Source organism: Macaca fascicularis, chromosome 10 (genome assembly GCF_037993035.2).
Source record: "Macaca fascicularis isolate 582-1 chromosome 10, T2T-MFA8v1.1".
In the NCBI taxonomy this organism is placed as follows: Eukaryota; Metazoa; Chordata; class Mammalia; order Primates; family Cercopithecidae; genus Macaca; species Macaca fascicularis.
Window position 1 is genome coordinate 52,765,540 of NC_088384.1, and position 14,219 is coordinate 52,779,758.

Genomic DNA, 14,219 nt, shown 5'->3' on the forward strand with positions numbered 1-14,219 from the left:
GGCCAGGAGTGGTGGCTCATGCCTGTAATCCCAGCACTTTGGGAGGCTGAGGCAGGTGGATCATGAGGTCAAGAGATCGAGATCATCCTGGCCAACATGGTGAAACCCCGTCTCTATTAAAAACACAAAAATTAGCTGGGCGTGGTGGTGCACGCCTGTAGTCCCACCTACTCGGGAGGCTGAGGCAGGAGAATCGTTTGAACCTGGGAGGTGGAGGCTGCAGTGAGCCAAGATGGCGCCACTGCACTCCACCCTGGTGACAGAGCAAGACTCCATCTCAAAAAAAAAAAAAAAAAAAAAGATCTCAGGAGGCCCTTGCACCTCACAACACACATATGGTTAAGGCCCTGCCACCTACTTCATGGCAGCTAATTATTATATACTATATATTTTTTTTTCTTGTTTTTTTTCTTAAAATAAAACTAAAGCCTTTTTTTTTTTTTTTTTTTTTTTTAAGACTGAGTCTCACTATGTTGCCTAGGCTGGAGTGCAGTGGCGTGATCTCAGCCCACTGTAACCTCTGCCTCCTGTCTTCAGTGATTCTCCTGCCTCAGCCTCCCAAGTAGCTGGGACTTAAGGTGTGTGCCACCATGCTCAGCTAATTTTTGTATTTTCAGTAGATGGGGTTTCACCATGTTGGCCAGGCTGGTCAGGAACACCTGAACTCAAGTGATTAAAAAATGCACTGGGGCTGGGCATGGTGGCTCATGCCTGTAATTTGAGCACTTTTGGGAGGCCCAGGTGAGTGAATTGCTTGAGGCCAGGAATTTGAGACCAGCCTGGGGAACATGGTGAAACCCTTTCTCTACAAAAAATACAAAAAAATTAGTTGGGTATCATAGCATGTGCCTGTAGTCTCAGCTACTCCGGAGGCTGAGGTCAGAGAATCGCTTGAGCCCAGGAATTAAAGGCTGCAGTGAGCCATGACTGTGCTACCACACTCCTCACTGGGTGACCCAGTAAAGACCCTGTCTAAAAAAAGAAAAAAAAGAAAATCAAGCTCTTGGAAATCTTTAAAAGGTATGATAATAGAGGAAAAAAATAATAGAAGGATTGGAAGGTAAAGTTGAAGAAGCAGAGTAACAGAGATGGAAAAACGGGAGTGAAAAGATAAAACAAAGTGGAAGGTCGGTAAAGGAGTTCTAACATCTGAATAACAGTAAGAGAAACAAACAAAAAAAAAAACAAAAAACAAAAAAAAACAAAGGGAGGCAATTATCAATGAAGTCATTAAATTCCCCAGGACTAAGAAAATATGATTTTGATTGAAAGGGTTCAGCGTGCCAAGCACAGAGGATGGGAACACCCTCTCCAAGGCATGTCATCATGGACCACTGGAAGAAAATAAGGTTCTAAGAGTTACAAGAGAGAAAGAAAGTGGTCACATACAAATGGCTGCTAGACCACAGACCAATGCCTTCAAAATTTCAAGTAAAAATGTTATCTAAATACAGGCTGTTAAAAGTATCAATGATGGGAGAAGAGAATAAAGACATTTTCAGACATTTCAGATCTCAAAAGTTTTACCTCCTACACATGTTTACTGGGAATCTATTCAAGGATGTATGCCACCAAAAAGAGGGAATAAGTCAAAATAGGAATCCACAGGACACAGAAAATAGGAAATTTAACATAAGAGGCAAAGGGAATCACCAGGGTGGTGGTATGCGAAAGTCAATGGAACTACAGAGATCTTGCTCATGGCTGAGACCATGAAGGTATTATGTTTCTAACACAAATGGCTTAAACACAAGCTGCATGACTCTTAGATTATCTGAGCAAGAGCACTGTTTCCTAAATTGAAATACAGAAATTAAAAATCTGCCTGAATTCAAATGATTCATATAGTCTTATATACTTCTATATGCAAGTCTACATGAAGTTGGTAACAGCAGTGGCCTTGGCTGGGTGACATGGCTCACGCCTATAATCCTAGCATTTTTGGAGGCCAAGGCAGGTGGACTGCTTGAGCTCAGGAGTTTGAGACCAGCCTGGCCAACATAGTGAGACCCTGTCTCTATTTTTAAAAATAAAACAAAAACTAAACAGTACTGGCCTTTAGGGCAAGTGGGTTGTGGGCCCCTAGCAAAGAGATGAGGAGAATGACTTTTCACCATTCACCCTTTTATTTTTTTTGACTTGTGTCAAAAAAAAAGTAGTACTTGTTCAACAATGAATATATTTCCTAATTCAAAAAAGAATGGAATGAAAAATATCTGATCACCATACTTAACAAGAATGTTTTATGAAAATTAAACATATAAAACTAGATTCCATATACATATTGTGCTATACTATAAATATAAATGTATTATATTTAAATATTTTTATATAAATGTTATATTTATATTTATTTATATATATTTATAATGTTACCTAACACTATAAATGTGTTAAAGAGGTTATGATAGAAAATGTTTCTTACTGAAGGTTGCAAAGAACTTTGAAAACAATAAACCAAGTACTCTGGTAGAGACCTGCTTTCCTACAATACTGAGCATCCACCAGGTCCTGGGCAATCCCAGATCTGAGATGTTTGTGCCCTTGTATGTGGAGGTGCACATGGAACCAAACATCCCCACCTGGTGCTGGAATTCCAGGTGCAGTGTCCGTTCATGTCTGTTCTAGGCCCACCTCTGTAAACAGTGTTAGGGAGGGCCTCTGGCTATGTGTGAGAAGGTCACTACAGGGAAACTTTGAAAAAAAATAAAGATGACAAAACATCACTGTTACAATTTTAAGGAATATTATTCTAAAACAAAAAATATTATTAATAAAATCATAGGTTTATTCCAATATTTTAAAATATTTTCTGTAACATTCCACTCAGAAGGTAGATAACCACAAAGCTCTTCCCTAAGGAAGGGTGCAAATGGAATGTAATATATTACTGTACTCTGTAGAATACAAACTGTGAAGACAAGGAAATTCAATTATTCAATTTTTTCTTCCTACACCATTTCTGCTGGAGAACTGCTCACTCAATATCCCAGAAGCTATCTTGTTGAGATTTGCTACCAGGATATAGGAGTGATGAACCTTCACTCTCAGCACAATGAATGTGACACTGCCTACATCCATCCTGTGTGAGAGTTAAAAGGACAACACCCCTGCAGCACACGCCAACCAATCTATCAGAGCAATCATGCACATGACTTCTGCCAAAATCCTCCAACTTAATTTTTAAATAGCTAAAATATGATCAAGGTCATATGGGTACTGCACTTGAAACTACAAACATCCTCTGTTCACAAATGTTCACTGTTATAGCAACAGCACTTTGGGACAATCAAGGGCACAATCACATTTTTAAAAATCAAGAGCAAAAAGTAAACACAAAAGGGCATTTGCATGAGGCAGAGAATCCTGTTTCTTGGAAGTAGACAGAAAACTGGCTAAACAAATAGGCTCACAGATACGTACAATCTACAATTTGATTCTGAGTATTAGTCTTGAAGACATAGATATACACATCCCAACATACAGCCTACTATTTTACATTAGTAGTTTCTTATATAACAGTTGGAAGAAAAACGTATCAAAAACCAACCTAAATCATATTAACCACTTTAATAAACCCCTTTATACTTTCTTTTTTTCAACCACTTTACTCCAGGTTTGGTTAGTATAATTACAAGACTGTCTAGCCTAATAGTCTAGAGAAAATTCTCCGGTTCCAAGATGATGCCTTGCTATGTAGCCATTAATTATTAAGCTCCTAGTAAACCCTGAATTAGATATAGAAATTTGCAAAACCATATTTCCAAGAATGTGAAAAACAGAGGTAATTTAAGGCAGATGGTAACTCTAAGAAGAGTCACACAAGTATTAAATTGGCAAGCTGGAAATGGCTCATAGCAAAATCTAATTTTCTATCAGATGAGGGGGCCGGACACAGTGGCTCATGCCTGTAATCCCAGCACTTTAAGAGGCTGAGGTGGGAGGATCACTTGAGTCCAGGAATTTGAGATCAGCCTGGGTAACATAGCAAAATCCCATCTCTACAAAAACAAAACAAAACATTGGCTGGTGTGGTAGTGTGTGCCTGTAGTCCCAGCTACTTGGGAGGCTGAGGTGGGAGGATCACTTGAGCTCAGGAGGCAGAAGTTGCAGTCAGCCGAGACGGCGCCACGGCACTCCAACCTGGGTGACAGAGATCCCATTTCAAAAAAAAAAAAAAAAAAAAGGAACAGATTGGGGCTGCATGGTTAGGCTACACTGAGGAAATGTTCCTCTTATGGATTCACAAAAGAAAAATGACTTTTAGTGCCATGTGCCTTGCAATTATCTATAGCAAAACAGTCTAGCTCCCTCAACCCCACTGTGTGTCCGGGAAGAGATAGTGAAAACATTTCCTGGAGAGGTGAAGACTACAAGGAAGCTACCAGCTCACTGTGCACAGGTGAGAAAATGTCATGGTAAGGGAGCACCACGTGTTGATTTTAATAGCTTTTTCTAACTGGAGGAATCTGTCACATGCCATAGGAAAATTGCTCCCTGCCTTCTGAAAAAAAAAATGTCATACAGAAAAATCAGATTCATAAAAGAAAGTATACATCCAAAGTAGGCAAAAACTATGGTTTATGCTTTCAAAATATGCAAAATAATTTCACTATAAAATACCTTGATTTGCATGTGACTTAGTACTTATTTCATATTAACCAGATTCAGTTGCTTTGATAAATCTGTTTTAGAATATCTATTTTTAAGCCAAAAGATAAACCTTACATTTGTGCATCCATATGTAAAGCAATCCTGCTTGGCGTTATGCAGCCAAGATACTAAAAGATTAGTAACATAATTTTAAATGCTCCAGTTACAGACTAACAAATAATATATTTCCTCAAATTTTCTGGGCTACACTACTGACTTGTATTAATACAATCTGAATTTTCAGATAGAAGTACTACTCAATGGTTGGTTGTTACAACTTAGAAGCAATAGGGTTGGGAAGACCTTCAAAATATTGGCCATTAAATCGTAAGTAAAATTATTCTTAGAGTTGGATTATCGTAAATGGAGTGCCCTAACTTTTCTTATTTCCTACTCTGCAAATTGACTCTAACATTCATAATCATGCCCTTTTATGTGCTTTAAGTGGACATACTGACTTTGCGGTCTATACTTTGTAAGAGAGCAGGTAACTCTAGCACAGAAGAAACTATGTAATGCGGAACTGGGGAGGACTTCAGTGGCACTATTCCATTTTTATTGATCCAGACTGTTGCTTTCAATCCTGCATTGAGGCCTCCTTGGATGTCGGTTTCTAATGTGTCACCGACCATCACACAGTCCCCAGGTTGTACTCCAAGAAGATTGCAGCAGTAATAAAATATGGACGGTGCTGGTTTCTCCTCTCTCTGCTCTCCACCTACAACAACAGCATCAAAATAGGACTGACAGGCACAAGCCTCAATCTTCTCCCTCTGGGTCTGTCTGTCCCCATTCGTTAAGAGAAGTAGGCGGACCTCCTTTTGAAGTTCAGTAAGCATGGCTTTGACATCTTCTGCTAGTGTCATATGCTGTAAACGTGTAGATTTCCAAAGGAAATAACATTCTTCAGCCAATTTTCTATTGGCTGCACCACCTTTTGTTTCCTGGATTGCTTCTTCCCAATGTGAAGTCCTTAAATCAGTAATGCATATATTGTAAGGATGAAAACATTCCTTGCTGAGTTTAACTTGAACTTTATCACAGATGATTTCAGCCTCTTCTTTATAATGGTATTTTGATTGTAAGAGTTTTATCACCTAAATAATGGAAAATAACTCCATTAACACATTGCATGTCTTTAATAGTCATGCCCTAGGAAGCTGTGATCGTACAAGTGGCTGAGAGATTCCAACTCCACTCCTCTGCTTTAAAGCAGCTATTTCTGGTGGGAATTGGCCTTATTTTTAGAGACAACAAAGTGAGGCTCTCCCAACCTCTCTAGAACTCACTCATTTTTTAAAACCAACTTATTCATATATAGCTAATGACAATCCTTTGTTTGGTAGTTTAGAGTCCAACATCTTTCATTCTGGTCACGAAGACATGAAAATAAAACTTGTGCTTATTGGGCCGGGTGTGGTGGCTCATGCCTGTAATCCCAGCACTTTGGAAGGCCGAGGTGGCAGGATCACTTGAGCCTAGGAGTTCAGGACCAGTGTCGGCAACATAGCGAGACCCCATCTCAAAAACAAAACAAAAAATCCTTGTACTTATTTTTGGTAAAACATTTAAAATTTCTGACAACCACTATTTAGACTATTATCAGAAAAAAATAACACCTAGTTCATCTAATTTTTTCTCATCTATATCCATTTCATATTTTGAAGACCTAAATTGACTATCACCTATAATGGGATTGAATTCTACACTTTTATTTTTTTTGAGACAGAGTCTCATTCTGTAGCTTAGGCTCAAGTGCAATGGCACCAGCTCAGCTCACTGCAACCTCCACCTCCCAGGCTCAAGGGATTCTCCTGCTTTAGCCTCCTGTGTAGCTGGGATTACAGGTGCCCGCCACGACGCCTGGTTAATTGTTGTATTTTTAGTAGAGACAGGGTTTCACCATGTTGGCCAGGCTGGTCTCGAACTCCTGACCTCAAGTGATCTGCCCGCCTCGGCCTCCAAATTACTGGGATTACAGGTGTGAGCCACTTTGTCTGGCCCAATTCTGTACTTTTTTGCTTTTTGATACAGAGGCTCGCTCTGTCGCCCAGGCTGGAGTGCATTGGCACAATCTCACCTCTGCCTCCTGGGTTCAAGTGATTCTCCTTCAAGATCTCCAGCTGCTCACAGCAGTAACCTGCTCATTAAGCTGCTCTAACCTGTGCTGGACTCCTTCCCCTTCTTGTCTCCCTGACCCCTTAACGTGTATCCTGGGATCACCTCATAAACTGCCTCTCGAATAGCTGGGACTATAGGTGCCCGCCACCATGCCTGGCTAATTTTTGTATTTTTAGTAGAGGCGGGGTTTCACCATGTTGGCCAGGCTAGCCTTGAACTCTTGACCCCAAGTGATCTTCCTGCTACTGCCTGTCAAAGTGTTGGGATTACAGGCACGAGCCACTGTGCCGGGCCCCAATTCTGTACTTTTGAGTTAAATACTCCCTCTCCCGTCTTCCCAAGGCTCTTTATGTGTGCTTTTATAACACTAATCCATTTGGCCTGTCTTCTAACTTTTCCCAAAAACCCCTAATGTGGCAAGCACTGTACTACATACTTACATACATTATTTCTAATCTTTTCTACAATCCTGCAAGACAGTTCCATGTTCCAAATGAGGCAGGGAAGTGCAGAACTCTTAATAACTTGCCCATCTGGGATCTGCATCCATACCTGCTTATTTCCAAAGCCCACATGCTTGCCTTTGCACTATGTTGTTTTTTTTTTTTTTTTTTTTTTTTTTTTTGAGACGGAGTCTTGCTCTGTCACCCAGGCTGGAGTGCAGTGGCCGGATCTCAGCTCACTGCAAGCTCCGCCTCCCGGGTTTACGCCGTTCTCCTGCCTCAGCTTCCCGAGTAGCTGGGACTACAGGCGCCCGCCACCTCGCCTGGCTAGTTTTTTTGTATTTTTTAGTAGAGACGGGGTTTCACCGTGTTAGCCGGGATCGTCTCTCGATCTCCTGGCCTCGTGATCCGCCCGTCTCGGCCTCCCAAAGTACTGGGATTACAGGCTTGAGCCACCGCGCCCGGCCTGCACTATGTCTTAAGCGCTGGAGAATGGCCTTTGTCCTTGGGGCATTATCTGCTGGGGAATATACAGCCATTACAAATGATGGGGTAGGGGGGGCATGCCATGACAGTTTGAACAAGCTGTGCCAATAATACGGAAGTCATTCCACAGGGTAGCTGGCATAGGAAGTCACATTGAGACCAAGGAGTAAACAAGCAGAAAAAGTGGGTATGGGAAGAGAAGAAAATCATTCCAGACAGAGGAACAGCATGAACAAAGGCCAAGAGTTCAAAATTTTGTGGAAAAAGCAAGAAGCTGAGTTGAGCCCAAATGGAGGCACGTGAAGGAGGATGCCAAGAGATGCAATTGGGGAACCTGTTTGCAGATAGTTTGTGAAGGGCCTTGAACCCCATGCTATAGCAGGTGCTGCTTAAATCCCCTTGGCACACACTATATTCACTCGCCAGTGGCTTCCCACTCAAGTGTGGGCCTCTCTGCTTGTGGGCTTTACTTGACCACATACAGGGTATCTATACACACAGGAAGGGGCTAAAAAGTATTGCCCTGGAAGCATCCCTCAACAAATGTAGGTTAAAAACTGGCGAATAAATATCACAGCTTCCTTGCCCCTTGGGGAGCGCAACTGAACCCTGTTCTGTGTACTGTCTCCCAGAGGTCTCCAGCTGCTCACAGCAGTAACCTGCTCATTAAGCTGCTCTAACCTGTGCTGGACTCCTTCCCCTTCTTGTCTCCCTGACCCCTTAACGTGTATCCTGGGATCACCTCATAAACTGCCTACACTGGAAGTCCTGTGTTCAGGTGAGCACCTGAGGAAAGTCAAACAGGCTGGGCAATGCTGGCTCTTTGAAATGCACCCAGCTACAGCTAAAATATATCTGTTGTAACAGGATTAGAGAATAAGCAGTATGCTACTCACACCAAAAACTCAACTCACCTACTGAGAGAAAAACGCACGTCTTTTTCTTCCCTCAGAGTAAAAGAATCACAACAAAGGAAAAGGGTCTTTTTTTTTTTTTTTTTTTTTTTTCCCCCAAACAGGATCTCGCTCTGTTACGCAGGCTGGATGGAGTGCAGTAGAGGAATGATTATAGTTCACTGTGGCCTCAAACTCCTGGGCTCACCTCCCTTCAGTCCCCCGAGGAGCTAGGACTACAAGTGCACACCACCATACCTAGCTAACAAGTTTTTTTTGTAGAGACGGGTCTGGCTGTATTGCCCAGGATTGTCTTTAACTCCTGGCCTCAAGCAATCCTCCTGCCTTGGCCTTCCAAAGTGCTGGGAATTACAGGTGTGAGCCACTGTGCCTGGCTGAAAGGAAAACATTTTTTGAGGTATTTGTGCTAATCGGAAAATGTATGAGAAGACTCGGCCATATCAGAAAAAAAAAAAATTTTTTTAAGAAAAAAGAAAAGAAAACGTAATCATTAAGAAAAATCTTATCTGCCCAAGAAAAATATAACAGCCCTAGGAATTTTAGGTAGAGGCAAAACACTGTAAAATTTTGCTTTATAAATTTCTATTAATAAAACATTTTCAATCTCCATGTTTATCTCACCATTTTTGCTAGCAACATCAATTGAAGGACTCTTTTTTTTTTTTTTTTTTTTTTTTTTTTTTTTTTTTTGAGACAGAGTCTCGCTCTGTCGCCCAGGCTGGAGTGCAGTGGCCAGATCTCAGCTCACTGCAAGCTCCGCCTCCCGGGTTCCCGCCATTCTCCTGCCTCAGCCTCCCGAGTAGCTGGGACCACAGGCGCCGCCACCTCGCCCGGCTAATTTTTTGTGTTTTTAGTAGAGACGGGGTTTCGCCGTGTTAGCCAGGATGGTCTCGATCTCCTGACCTTGTGATCTGCCCGTCTCGGCCTCCCAAAGAATTGAAGGACTCTTAAGCTATGACTGACAGGAGCTCCAAAGTTTCAGCAACCCTACAGCAGTGCAAGGACACATGCCTCTAGGACTCCACAGAGCTTGAGCTCAAATAGGGGCTGGCTCATAACAAGTAAACAAAGAGCTCCCAATACAGACTCAATTTCCTGTTACTTCCACTGGTGCTTCATTAAGCACATTCTTGGGGCTCTGAAAAAGTAGGATTTGCTCACCTTAAAAGGGGGATGTTTGTAAAGGCATGGTATGCCATTCCCAAGTTTCAAAATCTCTTCCTATTCTATCCCTTCAATTAACTTCCTCATTTTGTAACACAGCAAGTAATTACAGGTTGGTGTGGGACAGTAAGTAGCATTTTAACAATATTAACATCTTTAGGAAAAAAGCTTATCAGCATTCATTTATTAGTTCAAACAGAAATTAACACCTACCCTGAATTAGTATGCGTTATTACAAACTCTCCTAACACCTGCACTGAAAATGGGAGTATTGATTGAACTGGAAGTGAAGGAAAAAGTTCTCTAACTTGCAGGATACTTTGTGTGTGACTGGTAAGGCAGGGCTGAAAAAGATTTTGGTATGAAGAGCCCACCAGGTGCTCGCTGGCCTGAAGAAAGGGGCCCTGCTCTGATAGATGGGCTATCAGTTAGTAGACTAATATGAACTCAAACTTCACTTACTTCAAAACTCTATCTTAAGGCTCTGAACATATACAAAAAAGGAAACTCTATTCTTCTACTGTCTGCTCCCTAGATCCAGAACTAAAGTTAGTATCATCAATACTTTAGTTAACTGATTTTAAAAGACTTTTTGAGGGCTTAGTTTGGGAACTATCTAATATTTTACAACACTTTAAGAAAAGTGTATTCTGAATACTAATCATTTGGATATGAAATGTATGGCAGGTGCACCTGACAGCACTAACTTACGCACAACCTTAGAATGACTCTGTGGTCTATGAGGAATGTGTATTTGGGTTCCAAGATAAGGAGTTCAGAAGTGTCCAATCCGGAGATTCATTTCTTATTTAGAAGGAAGATCTGGACCATGGCCCATCCCATCCTGTGGAACTCAGGTTGCAGAGGGGATAGAGGCCCTTTTTTTTTCCCTTTCCATTAAACGAAGGTGGCCAGGAGGAGGTTGCTGCAGGGAGGGTGCTAAGTGAAAATGCTATATAAACTGCATTCTTTTTACAAGCGGCTGCAGTTCTGTCCAGCCCACTGCCAATGGACCATCTTGTATATAAGTTCCTGCAAAAACCCGTTCTCATTTGCTGGCTTCGAGTCTCAACTTCAGCCTCTTGAACATGGTGCTATCCCTACTGAAATCAACAGGGATCCAGCACGACAGAAGGGGATGAATCCCAAATAAAACTATTCATACTTTAAAAACACACTCACAAAATGAGACCTGCACTCAGCCTAGCAATTCAAGCAGCCCTTCTGTTATTTCTATTTCAAGTCTGTGCTCAAACATCACCTATTCGATGAGGCCAAATCTGACCAGTCTATTTAAAATGTTGATTTGTTACCCTCTCTGCTTTTTCTACCACACCTGTAAATATTTATTATGTTCATTGCCATACCCACTAAGAAATAAATTCACAAATGCAAAAATCTCTTCTGCTTTGTTCACTGAGAAACTCCAGGTTTCTGCAGAAAAGTTCCTGAGTAATTACCATGAAAAAACAGGTCTAAAGAGGGAGGAAAAAAATAACTTCCCTAGGTGATTAAAAAAAATTAAAGTTCATACATACAGTCAGTATCTGACCTCTTGTCCCGAAGCCCAAGGCAATAAATAGCTGGACCTTTCCCTCTTCCTCCATTCATAAATTATTTACAATGATTTATGAAAGCTGGCATGTTACTTTTGAACAGGTCAACATCTATGAATGTTATTGTTTCCTTACGTGATAAAGTATTCCAAGTATAGCCAAGAGCACACAGTTCGATTCTGTTCATTTATTAGGCTAATTTCTTATCCTGCTAATTTATTATTACAGGCTAATTACAAAGGAGGCAGTAATAGAACCAAGTCTCGAAGTAAAAATTTGTATCCATCCATCCATCCAGCATTTATTCAACATTTGCCATGTGTCAAACGAGGAGAATTAAGACAGTTTGTTCCCTCCCAAGAAGCTCACTATTTAGTTGTAGGCACCTGACTTTCAAAATTAATTGTAATATCCTTTGACAGATGCATTAAGAAATATCTGAACAAAATTGAGCACTAGTATAAGTGAGGGTGTAAAGACCAGGGAGACATACGATTTAGTCTTTGTTTTAAAAATATTGCTGTGGCAAGAATGTGGAGGACACACTGGATGTGGTAAACCTGGAGACAAGCCCACAGCAACAGTGTAGGTGAGAGATGAGTTCAGCTGTAACTGAGACATGCACGGGGAATGTGCAGTGGTGGACAGGCAGCATACGAGGGTGGAAGGTGCTGTAATTCGCTGAGTGGACACTGCACCCATGGGCTTCCCAAGCATTACAGGGTTATTGAGGACTAATATAATTCACATTTTATGAAGATATAAGGCTCCGACTGGTTAATTCCTTGAGGCACTTTCAGCTAGGTTTTCGGAGAGCTGTGATTCATATTCAAATGTCTGATTTTTAAAGCCCAAACTCTGGAACTACAGCAAGAATTGGCCTAAAGCAGTAATTTAATTGGAATGCACAGGGCTCAGCTTACGAATAACACACAGGTAAATATGCAACGTCCGCAGCCAGAGATACTGGAGGCAATATGGCACAGGGTGGTACCCCTGAGGTGGAGGCCAACGTTATATAGAAGGGACAGTTAAAAGTGGGGAATGCCTCAGTAAAGTCATGAAGACAGACTTTAAAAATGTCCACGGATTCTGGCAATTTGGGATTGCCTAGTGACCCACCAAGTCTATTCAGTCTAGTGGTGAAGATAAAGCAACATTACCATGGATTTAGTAATAAATAGGAGGTAGAGATAAGGAGATAATGGGTATGGATTTCTCCGGGAAAACATGGCTGTCAAGAGAGACAGGTAACATCTAGAGCAGGAAGAACAGCCCAAAGGGAGGCATCCTTTTTACAGCTTTTTTGAAACTATAGGGCAAACATGAATATACGGCAGGAGTGGAATGCAGCTAAAAAGAAAACGGATGAGGTAGTGGAAGATCCAGGGACACAAAAACTGATGAAGCATGAAGAGGACGGAGAGCTCAGGTTTGGACGAATTAGCTTTTGAAAGTGGGTTTTCCACATCTGATAAATCCTTTGCTTTCCCCTTGAAGCTGAAGAAAGAGAAAGAGAAGCCGGGGTGGACTCGGGCTGGAACACGGGAAGGTCTGAAACTGCCTCCGCGCGTGTAGAGGAGCGGTGCCGCGAAGCAGCGCCTCGGGAAAGGCATGCCCTCGCAGCACGGGCTTTTGCTGTGTCACCTCAGAAAGCCACGGGGACCACCACCCCGCCAGGGAGGCCAGAAAGAGTTCTGTGGGGACAATTCTCTAAAGCAGGGCTTATGTCCAGGCTCGGTACTGACAGCCGTGTCCCTTCTTGGGGCAACACTGGGGCTAACTCTACCAAGTCTCCTCCCGGCACCCCCGACACCGACAGCCTGATCGGGGGGCGGGCCCAGCGCCTGGTCTCGCGGCTTTGCTGTCGCCTCCCACGCCCACGGGCACCTCCGCCACCGTGGCAGCCGTCACGGAGCCCTTCCGCGTCCCGAGCGCCGAGGCACCCGCCAGCGGCCGCCCCGGGGCTCGAGGTTGGGTGGCGAGTGGTCGCCAGGTCAGGGAAAGCAGACCCGCAGGGCCCGCGCACCTCCAGCCACCTCCGCACCCGGACGCTCCCGAGGTCTCAACCAGCAAGAGCGGCCCACGGCGCCGGGGTGGAAGTGGGGTCACGGGGAGGTGAGCGCGCAGGACGCTGCGGGGCGCACTGACCCCGCCCAGAGGAGCACCACGGGAGGGGACGTTACCTCCAACATGCCTCTCCTGCTCGCCCCGGCAGTGTCCATGAGAGTGTTATCCAAGTCAAAGAAAAGGGCCCGCACATGGCTCAGCCCCATAGCGCCGGCGGCTCGCGCGACCCCTAGCCTCGCCGCCGCCGCCTGCACATGCGCAAGGCGGGCTGCCCCGCGAAACGTGGGAGGAGCCGCGAGGTCACCAGACCTTCTCCAGGCGGCGGTGGAATTCCCGCGATCGGTTCATTCCCTTCGCCGCCGAGAAAAGTGAGATCCCGCGAGATTCCCGGGGTCCGGTCTCTCAAGAGTGCTGGAAGCGTGGGTGGGCGCGGCGGCATGGCGCGACTTCTCAGTGGCTGTGGCTGGGGGAGGTCCGAAGCGTGGTCTTCTTCCTGGTGTCTTTCTGCTTTTTGCTTACCTCCCTGGGCCCTCCGGCGCGAGGGACCGTCATCGCTGCCTCTAGGGAGGTTGTCTGCCCTGCCAGGCGCTGGGCAGCGGGCTCTCCGGGTGGCCGGACGGGCGGCGCGGAGTCCTCTGCGGGCCCCGTGTCGGCCGTGAGCGCCCGCGGTCCTAGCCTGGCTGTGCGTGCAGGTCACTGTCGGCGATCCGGGGATGGCAGAAGGTGGAGCCTGCGCCTTCCCACCTCGCGCCGTTTGCGGCCTTCACCGGGGTGGAATCCCTGTCAGCTTGGGCCCGCGCCAGCCTGTTTTT

At 44.0% G+C, this 14,219-nt stretch overlaps 1 protein-coding gene across 1 annotated transcript; it reads right to left on the reverse strand.

Annotated features, from left to right (window-relative positions):
* Positions 1-2,765: 2,765 nt before the first annotated feature.
* Positions 2,766-13,689, reverse strand: LOC102129164 (N-acylneuraminate-9-phosphatase). The gene is made up of 2 exons (XM_005596013.5): positions 13,524-13,689; positions 2,766-5,750 (listed from the first exon to the last, which is right to left on the reverse strand). The coding sequence occupies exons 1-2, from the start codon at positions 13,611-13,613 to the stop codon at positions 5,094-5,096; spliced, it is 747 nt and encodes a 248-aa protein (XP_005596070.4). The 5' UTR covers positions 13,614-13,689; the 3' UTR covers positions 2,766-5,093.
* Between the last annotated feature and the right edge of the window lie 530 nt (positions 13,690-14,219).

Coding starts and splice junctions, on each gene's coding strand:
- LOC102129164 (XM_005596013.5), bottom strand. CDS start 13,613: ATGGGGCTGAGCCATGTGCGGGCCCTTTTCTTTGACTTGGATAACACT. Junction 5,751..13,523: donor GCAGGAGAGGCATGTTGGAG/GTAACGTCCCCT, acceptor TCCATTATTTAG/GTGATAAAACTCTTACAATC.